Source organism: Perca fluviatilis, chromosome 6 (genome assembly GCF_010015445.1).
Source record: "Perca fluviatilis chromosome 6, GENO_Pfluv_1.0, whole genome shotgun sequence".
NCBI classification, from domain to species: Eukaryota; Metazoa; Chordata; class Actinopteri; order Perciformes; family Percidae; genus Perca; species Perca fluviatilis.
The window spans coordinates 6996992-7007290 of NC_053117.1; the positions used below are offsets into that span (position 1 = coordinate 6996992).

At 39.6% G+C, this 10299-nt stretch overlaps 1 protein-coding gene across 1 annotated transcript; it reads left to right on the forward strand.

Moving 5' to 3' along the window:
• Positions 1–161: 161 nt before the first annotated feature.
• snrnp27 (small nuclear ribonucleoprotein 27 (U4/U6.U5)) lies at positions 162–10268 on the forward strand. Its single transcript, XM_039803119.1, has 6 exons — positions 162–359; positions 4982–5114; positions 5916–6010; positions 6149–6228; positions 9507–9571; positions 9955–10268. The coding sequence occupies exons 1-6, from the start codon at positions 323–325 to the stop codon at positions 10007–10009; spliced, it is 465 nt and encodes a 154-aa protein (XP_039659053.1). The 5' UTR covers positions 162–322; the 3' UTR covers positions 10010–10268.
• The last annotated feature ends 31 nt before the right edge of the window (positions 10269–10299 follow it).

Consider the following 10299-nt stretch of genomic DNA (forward strand, 5'->3'; position numbering starts at 1 on the left):
AGTTTAAATACTATACTATATCTATAGTACTGCTACTATAGCTGTGGTTGGAGTATGGGCTCCCTACATTTTTTGGTGGCGCAGTACACTGATGTTGCCAACCGCTGTAAAAACTCTCCTCCTCGTCGGTAGAGGGCGCTCATCTGCAGAAATATCACCGGAAGCTCGCATGTAAAAGACAACAGGATAGCCTGCCTTGAAGTTGCAGCCATTACTCTAAAGAAATACAAACAACACAGTTTGTTCATAGTTCTCCCCTCAAATTGAGTTCTATTTAGTATTACATTGACCTAAGAGGGTGACATTTGATTAATTTGGGAGAATGGGCAGGAGCAGGAGTCGAACTCCTCCGAGACGAGGTAAGAAGCTAACGGTAGACATTAACGTTAGTTAGCTAACATTAACGCCAAGTTACGTAGCTAGCTAGCTGTATCATCAGAGGCTTTAGGTTTTAGCTTCAATTTTATCTTCTTTTACATTGGGAGAAAGCAAATATGCATATAACAAGATGATAATTAACTTATTTTATTTCCCTAATACAGACTTTACACCTTAAAATGTGACTCTTAATGTGACGTTATATCATGACGCTCTATGTATAACGTTAGCATGATTGTCGCCTTCCTACGTTGACTAACGTTACACGTTCCGTAGTTATTTACGCTAGCTTAGTTATTTAAAATGTTTAACGTTATTGTTAAGATAACACGTTTTAAAAAGCAATGTAATACTGAACTACTGTGTGTCGTAGTGACTGGGTTTTGGAGTAATGGTAGGCTGAGTATGCGGAGGCTAACAGAAAGTTCTAGAAGCTATCGCAGATACTTGGCTGGTCTTTGTAGTTGGTGTGTTTTACAGTTTTTGAGTGTCAATAAATATTAAGATAGATATCAGATTACAAACATCAGATATTATCTGTTTCAATAGACCTTATTTCTTCATCCCTGTATACCATTTGAGACAGTGACTTCTGATTGATGTCATTGGTATCCTCTTATATCTCGGGTTTGACATCAAAAATATTCATGTAAGGAATTTCAACTAAAGAAATTACAAGTCCTGAAATCTACTAACAGGGCTTGACATTAACTTTTTGAGGCACTTGTCCTTCGGACAAGTACATTTACGTTTCACTTGTCCATGCATAAAAGTCACTTGTCCGGGTAAAGATTCATCATTTTATAAAAAAAAATTGTGTTTTGCTAATGCAGAATTTGAACAAACCGTTGAAAGCATCCAAACACTATCAACATTAATAAAATTCTGTTGAAACAGTAGAAACAAACGTGTCCCAACAATAGATTTCCCCTTCAACAAGAAAAAAGGATCTCCAGACTCCATAATACAAAGTAATATGTTGCACGCCGGTGTGCAGAAGTTAATATATTGAGATTCTAAGTCAGTATTTTAAAGTTTGTCATTACTTTCAGATTCCTAGTCAATATTCTAAGTTACTTAGTCAATATATTGAGATACTAAGTCGATACTTTGAGATATTGAGTCAATATATTGAGATTGTAAGTCAGTATTTTAAATGTTCTTATTGGTTTGAGATACTAAGTCAATATTTTGAGATAAGTCAATATATTTAGATACTAAGTCAATATTTTGAGATAAATCAATATATTGAGATACTGAACAATATAGTGAGATATTAAGTCAATATTGAGATACTAAGTCAATATTTCGAGGTAAATTAATATATTGAGATACTAAGCCAATATTTTGACCAGAGGTAGTGGTGACTTGAACTTCTACTATATCTAAAATAATTTTGTAGACATACAATGGATTTTGCCACTAAATGTTGGTGTTAACTTTTTTTATACAATTTCACAAATTTCTACCCGGCAGAGGCTGATTTACCGAAAGGATCCTTTTAAAAAGGTGTAGCTACTTTACAGTTGATTATTACCTGATATTTAATCTGCATATATTATTTTTTTTTTTTCAAAAAGGAGCAAAAAAACCGACATTATAGAACGGCTTGTCTATTGCTAAGGCAAAATTAAATGATTTATTAAAAATTCTACACAACAATAACAACCACTGGATAGGAAAAGGGGTATTTTACAACAACTTTGAATGGCACACAACGCTGGCGCGCGTAATTTCAAGTGAACGCAACATCTGTGTTTTTCCGACAACCGCAGCGGCACACTGTCATATGTTCCTCTCCAGTGAAATACAGACAGACACACTTTTACACCGTTTAGCTGTCAGCATTTTAACTGTTTACTCCAGCTGCTAGCTAACGATAGGCTAACGTTACTTGCTGTTGAGTGTAGTGTTAACTAGCGTAACATGTGGCGATGTTTAGGTTGCCTCTAATGTCCGTTTTCGGACGACGCTGAAGTTGGCATCCGATTCGCAGCTCCGATTCGGCAGTTAAGGGGAAATTTAAGGGAAACTGTCCGATTCAGCAGGGAAACACGATTTACATTGATGATCCTCCGTTTTTTTAACCTATTACTGTATTGAATGAGTGTTAGTCATTACGATAAATGATTAATTATCTCTCAAACACAATTTTAGATTTGTGAAAGCTTTATTGTCTTTATGAGAACACAATAAAAGTAGGTTTCACCGTTTTTTTTTCATATGTAGACCACATTGGACCAGGTCTAGATCCAAAACCGCAATACCTAGACTTGTTAAACCTGGACTAAATTATCCCAGAGAGCCTAAGGAGTCTTAAAAACACAGTTTGATATTTGTGAAAGCTTCATTCTATTTGTGAAAATGCAATAAAGGGAGATTATACTGTTTGTTTGTTTTTTTACATATTAACACTAAATATATCATTCCAGAGAGCCTAAGGAGTCTTACAAACACAGTTTGATATTTGTGAAAGCTTCATTCTATTTGTGAAAATGCAATAAAGGGAGATTATACTGTTTTTTTTACACACATTAGACCACACAAATATCAAACTGTGTTTGTAAGACTCCTTAGACTCTCTGGGATAATTTAGTCCAGGTTGACAAGTTTAGGTATTGCGGTTTTGGATCTAGACCTGGTCCAATGTGGTCTATGTGTAAAAAAAACAAAAACAAAAAAAAAAACCAGTATAATCTCCCTTTATTGCATTTTCACAAATAGAATAAAGCTTTCACAAATCTCAAACTGTGTTTTTAAGACTCCTTAGGCTCTCTGGGATAATTTAGTCCAGGTTTGACAAGTCTAGGTATTGCGGTTTTGGATCTGGACCTGGTCCAATGTGGTCTATGTGTAAAAAAAAAAACAGTATAATCTCCCTTTTATTGCATTTTCACAAATAGAATGAAGCTTTCAGAAATCTCAAACTGTGTTTTTAGGACTCCTTAGGCTCTCTGGGATAATTTAGTCCAGGTTTAACAAGTCTAGGTATTGCGGTTTTGGATCTAGACCTGGTCCAATGTGGTCTACATATGAAAATGACGGTGAAACCTACTTTTATTGTGTTCTCATAAAGACAATAAAGCTTTCACAAATCTAAAATTGTGTTTGAGAGATAATTAATCATTTATCGTAATGACTAACACTCATTCAATACAGTAATAGGTTAAAAAAACGGAGGATCATCAATGTAAATCGTGTTTCCCTGCTGAATCGGACAGTTTTAAGTTTCCCTTAAATTTCCCCTTAACTGCCGAATCGGAAGTTGCGAATCGGATGCCAACTTCAGCGTCGTCGTTTTCGGAGCATCCGAGAGAAGCGCAGGCATTTCAGTGGGCACCGCGTTGCAATTCGGTCCGGTAGATAACGGTCGTTAAGGCACCGGTGCCGTATTAGCACCAGGTCTCTCCTTTTCTGTCAACGATGTGGCGAGGAGGTAACGTTAAGGCGGAGTTAGCAAGCCAACGTTAGCTAACTAACACCGGCAGGTTCACCGTGCTTTCATGCTGCATTGCTTCCAGAGAACGAGCTGAACAGGGGGCTTGGTCTAACGTTAGCGGTCCGCTGACCGGGATTGCGGGGGAAAGAAATTATCGTTTCAAATCTGTAACATAGATGTAATGAGTGGCACATGACGTGAACTAACATGGCATTTTAGTTTGTTTGAGTTTTAACTTGTCCAGTGGGACAAGTAAATTTCTCTTCCACTTGCCCTACAAAAAATCCACTTGTCCCGGACAAGCGGACAAGCCTTAATGTCGAGCCCTGACTAATTAAACAAGTAAGCATGTGATTAAAAAACAAGCATATGTTTGGCTAAATTAAACAAAGACATAAACACATTTAAAAGAATACAGATATAATGAGGATGTGTGGACTTGTATGTGTGAGTGGTTATGAGAGACAGGAAGGCCAAACAAAACGTCAGATCTAAACAGTTCAGATCAGTACAGACAGTTCATTTTTGACAGAAGTTGACTGAACTGCAATGTGGATCTACCTGGTCATAGCTGTACTCCCCTGTATCTGATAGATAATTGACAGAGACCAGTACGGAACATTGGAGGGTGTTAATATTTGTTTTGTATTACAACCCTGTAAGTCAGCATTAGAATGGAAACATTCTAGACAAGGCATCCGGAGGAGAAGCTGGCTGGTGCAAAATTAAATAATAATGAAAATTAAAACATCAGTTTGGTTACTTATTTATGTTAAAGATTGATAGGATCTTGAGCTCTTTAAAGAGAGGGGCTGAATGGTCAGTCCTGCTGCTAAATGTGGCAATTCTACAAAATCTTTTGTGCAAAGTATATCTCTTATGGAGGAAGGTGGGATAAGAAGCTCCCCAAATAATATTGCAATGATGCCAATAGTTTTATAAATCTAATTGCACTTGTTTGCACATGTTGGACTCACATGGTGCCGATGACATTCATATTTGTTATCAGTATAGCATATTTGAACCATGTTGCAGAGAAGTGCAACAAAGTAAAGAAGGGCATTTCTCTAATTCTCTATTTAGAGAAGAATGTGAGTGTGTGGATGCCCTGTTAAAATCCCCCAGTTTACTGCTAATGTGATTCTATTTCCTCCTTCCCTGCAGAGCGAAGGCGTTCCCGCTCAACTTCAAGGGAGCGCGAGCGAAGGCGGAGGGAAAAGGAACGCACTCGTTCTCGGGATCGGGACCGCGAGCGGCGGAGGAGTCGCTCACGATCTCCTCACAGGAGACGTTCAAGGTGAGGAAACGCACATTTTTGGAAATCTGTACGGTGTTTTTCCCTCGCTTTGTGGAAGACTTGGGTGCACATATTTGGCGGTGGGTTTCGGCATCCTTCAAGAAAATGTGACGTTTTTCAAATAAATTAATGCAATTTCAACCTACATATTATTTCTCTTTGTGGGATTTGTCTCTTTGTGGTTTTTTGCATCTCTTTATAGTCACGTTGTGTCTCTTCTTCGGTCACTTTTGTTTCCTTGGGGCTTGTTTTGGGTCTCCGTGGTCATTTGGCGTCTCTTTTTCACATAATTTTGGACCATTGTTATCACCACATTTGTGTCTAAAACATTGTAAAAGCTAGAGCAGATAGTAAATAAATAAGACTCAAAAAGCTTAAAGATAAAACTTGCTACAGAAGTCCAACTACAGTCATTAAATCCGGGAAGTCTTTTAGCTGTATTCATTAGCTTAGGTGCTGCCCAAAAGGGCTCGTGTGCTGCACCTCAACCCTACAGTGGTGGGGAAACCCCTGCTGTATGGTATTTCTCCTTCCTAAAACACACACACACACACACACACACACACACACACACACACACACACACACACACACAGAGACACAGTATGGCTGCAGTGAATTGCCAAAGCCAGTTAATTGTCAGAGAAAAGCATTGTCTCTCAAAGTGTTTGCATTGCATTTCTGCTACTCTTTGCCCTTTTTGAGAACAAGCACATCTATCTGCAAGCTTTTTACACTCGCACAAACCATCAACAATATTAATCACTTTAAGTTGTCTGTCATTTGTGTTCCCTCCCGCAGGTCTCCACCCCGACGTCATCCCTCCTCCTCCACCTCCCCCTCTGATGAGGGCAAAGACGCGAAGGACAAGTCAGCAAAGCCCATTCAGATCTCGGGTATTAGATTATAGAATATGCACATATTTGCTGTATTCGCATTACCGAGTGCAACATTAACGTAATTTCCCTGTACCGACTGTATCTGTTGTACTGTTAATGTTATGTCTCAAGTTCAAAACTGTCATGTTTTGACAGAGGAAGACATGGAGGGCAAAACAGAAGAGGAAATTGAGATGATGAAACAGATGGGATTTGGTTCCTTTTCCACCAGCAAGGTAAGGGCACAAGCCTGTCCTACGCTGTGCAGCCACAGGGAGGTGCAGTTTATTTCCAATAAAGCCCATTGCATTCCACAGCTGAACTGAAGATACGCACACGGCTTGTTTGCATTCATCTTTGTGGGCCTGCTCAATTGTACACATGGTGAATACCCAACGGTATCGGAGTAGCCAGGATCCACAGAGAAGGTCTGACTATGTAGTGGTCACTAGTCACATTTTCCTTTTTTTTAACAATGCTTTTTGATGTTATGAGGAAGGTCATGCCACTATTGCAATATTCATTATCTATAGACAAAAGTTCTTATATTGTACAAATCTATATTTAGAAAATAAATTAAAAAAAAAAAAAAATTCTGGACAACAACTAGTCCTCCATGGCTAACTTCACACTTAATTTACATCGTATAGGGTACATGCAACTACTTTACAGTAAAATTCTTCCATTGAATCCTTTTTTATGAGATTCTCAGCAGCTCGAAAGTGTTTCACAGTGAAGCAGCTGTAGATGTGATGTTCAAAGAAATGGTGAGTTAGCCACGTAAGGGATAATGTAGAGCGAGCTGGTCATTATAGCGAACACAACCCCGACAGGGTGATGAATAGAATGGAATACGTTTTATCATACTGGACAGCAGCTGTCCAACTATATTTTTCCGCATCTTGCCCTCAGTGGTACACAAATAAAATGACAGTACCCTTATGAAGGCAAAAGACACGCCGTCGCCACGTGGCATCTTATCGCGAGAACGTGCCAGAGATGGGGACTCGAGTCTGAGACTCAGACTCGAGTCGCACTTTAATCGCACAAACAGCTGACTTCAGACTTGACTCGGACTCGACCCAAAAGACTTCAGACTTGACTTGCGACTCGACCCAAAAGACTTCAGACTCGAGCTTCGAGACTCGTCAACAACCTGTTTTCATGCAATTATTGCTTTTTAAATTTATTCATGTATTTCTATTTTCTTTTATTGGCGCATATACGTTGGGGAAACTTACGACGAGCTGCATGTCCCCTGCCCTTTGCCATAATGTGCAACGTAATGGATGCGTTATGCTTTATGTGCACGCACCTGCATATAAAAAAAAATAGACGATGGCGACACCAAGTCCTCCCGGAGTTGTGCCTTTTGTCATTAGTTTTGTTTTCAATAACTTGGTAAACAGTGGCAGTAAGCCAACAGCTACATGCAAGGTGTCTGGCACCAACATAAATGATGGCGGATCAACAGCGTCTGACTTCATCAGGCATCTCAAAACGCACCTATAGGTCAGTCACTCACACGCTAATGTGAAAGAGATGTTACATTTAGCATATATCGTCACAGGTAACAAGCTAACCATCGCAAAGTGTTGTGCTAATGCTGGGAACAGGCAGATTATATCTTTTTTAGTTAGTAGTTGCTGAGCCTCAGACATCCATGGCGCAAGGTGTATCCCGGTCCACCAAACACTGGGTCTTAATTCTGCACATATTTCTGTTATTTCATTATTTCATCCATGCGTGGCGCAGCGGATCCGTGCGCACTGCCACCTGTGCGGAGACGCTGGCCTCACTAACCTCTCCTCCTCTGAGACGACAAAAACATGAGGGTGACCAACGTCACACGCTTAGAAAACAATAAACGTTTGGGTTTAGGAAAGAAACAGTGGGGAAGGCTTAAAAAAACAAAATTAACAATAAAACAACGGTTGACAAACTCCACACGTGGGATGCAATCCCGGCTCTCCTGGGTGAAAGGCCTGTGTTTTACACATCCGCGGACTTACGTCCTTTACTACTCGCTATGGTGAAAATTCACACGTAAAGGTCAATGGTGGCCGAACGGCGTTGATAAACATGCTAAAAAGCGATTATGCGTCTTGATAACATGCAAAAACTGCATACGAATTGGCGTGACATTTGTTTTTGCAGAAAGACTGCCATTGCATTATTATTTATTTATTTATTTATTTATTTATTTTTAGTCAGTGTCCGAAAAAGTAGTTTAATTTTGAAAAGGGGGTTTGAAGGGGTTATAGTCGCTATAATGACTGCCTCGCTCTACATTATCCCACTTAGTACACGGCTACTTACCAAATAAATCAATAATTTGACACAAAGTATAGATTTTAAAAAGGATTTTATTGATTTCAAATGATTGTATTGCTTCCGCTAAAGGAAATAGTCTGTTCCGTGTCTACAGTTTAACATAAAATCTGTAGCTGTTTAAAGCTACCACAGTATCTCCTCCTTGCTTGGCATCAGACTGTTGTGTGTGATGGGGTGCTGCCCTGCTATCCCTAGCTATCGGGACAAATTCCTTGAACCAGGTGCTGTTTCAGTAGCTGCGGGTTGACACAACATTAGCTGAGGTGTTAAGTGAGCTAGCGGGCTATCAAGGCTGCTCTCGTGGTCGTTATAATTCACATTAAACTGAACATTTCCGTTAGGGATGCGCCGAATCCAGATTTTTTTGGGTGCGGCCGAATGCCGAATCCACTGGTTAACATTCTGCCGAAACTGAATACCGAATCCTACTCCCATCCTGAGTCCGTGGTCTGGTTAACATCAGTTTTTTGCTGTGACTGTCCTTCCTTTGCCGTACCTGAAGTTACTGCATTTTGGCTGCTGTCTGTAGATTCCTTCACGCACAACTCGTATTCTTTCGGATGTTTCATACCAAATGTGTATTGTTTAGGGTCCTCGCCACCACAAGACAAATCGGCATTGCCAATTGAACATGTAGCTGGATTTGAATGGCTACTTTTTGACTGAAAATACTGCCAAAAAACACTTTTTCTGCTCATGAGTTCCATTTTCACTTTCTCACAGCCTACTGCATTGAACGCTCCACCTACGTAAACACCTTCCCATAATCAACGGCGGCGTCATTACGTCGACCAGCGTAGCGCGTGTAGTACAAGCGTAGGGTTCGGATAGGTGGGAAAAAAATTTGCCCGAATCCGAAGCCTGGATTCGGTGCATCCCTAATTTCCGTTGATGGTGAAGTGAGACAAGGTGAATGGGACTTCTTCGGGAATATTTATGTTGACATTGTATAGTATTTTCTTAATTGTTCATTTCAGTTGTATGCTTATTGTAGTTTAGAATGGATTTGCAATGGCTTCTTTTCCAAATGATCCTCACAAACTAGTTGTGTGAATAAAAGGAGCAATGGAAGTCAAGCAAAGACTACTGCATCTTGTAAATTAGTAATCTGTCACTATTTCACTTGAACTGTTAATATGATTATTTGTATGTGAGAGGCAGTAACATTGTTTTCAAACAGGGGAGGAAAACTGATGGATCGGTCAATGCCTTTGCTATCAATGTGACCATGAAGAGAAAATACAGGTACGTCAGCAAAAACTAAAAAAAAACTAAAAACAAATGTTTCCAATTGCGTAGAGCTGTTTGTTGGTCGTGCAGCAGTGCTGCATATAGCCACAGCCATTTTTTGGAATTGTTTGATAAGGCCTTGTTTATATAGTGATGATTTTGAAGTTATTGTTTGATGTTGTCGGCCAGCTTGCTGAGTCAAAGTGTCAACTTTTCAGTCCCCTCACAGTGAGCGCTCTCCGCATCAACCTCCGTTATTGCGTAGCCAATCACCTCTGCAGGTGTTTCTATGCAGAGATCCCGGCTCTCCCATTGGTGCTCGATGATGTAATCTGAAAGTGTTGCGAGGGTAACAGTGATGTAATGTTTTCTCATATATTTTTTTTTTCTTCATTTAGGCAGTACATGAACAGAAAAGGTGGATTCAACAGACCACTGGACTTCATCGCATGAAAGTATCAACATCTCATTGTGATACCTGAGAAGCTTACCTCCGTTCTCCCCGTAAAGTAGAGGATGATATAGTGCTATTTCTTATTATTTCAAACCTGTTTTATGTTATGCAACAATTCTGTATATACTTTTTTTTGGGGGGGGGAGGGGGTCGTCTCCTATCAACTGTGTCTGAATATTGATGGGAGACACAATGCATTGAGCTTTGTGTTGTTGAAGTGTGTAGGGTTGTATTTGAAATAAAGGCATTTTAAAAATGTGTGGTTGTGGTCCCAGTTATGAAAAAGAAA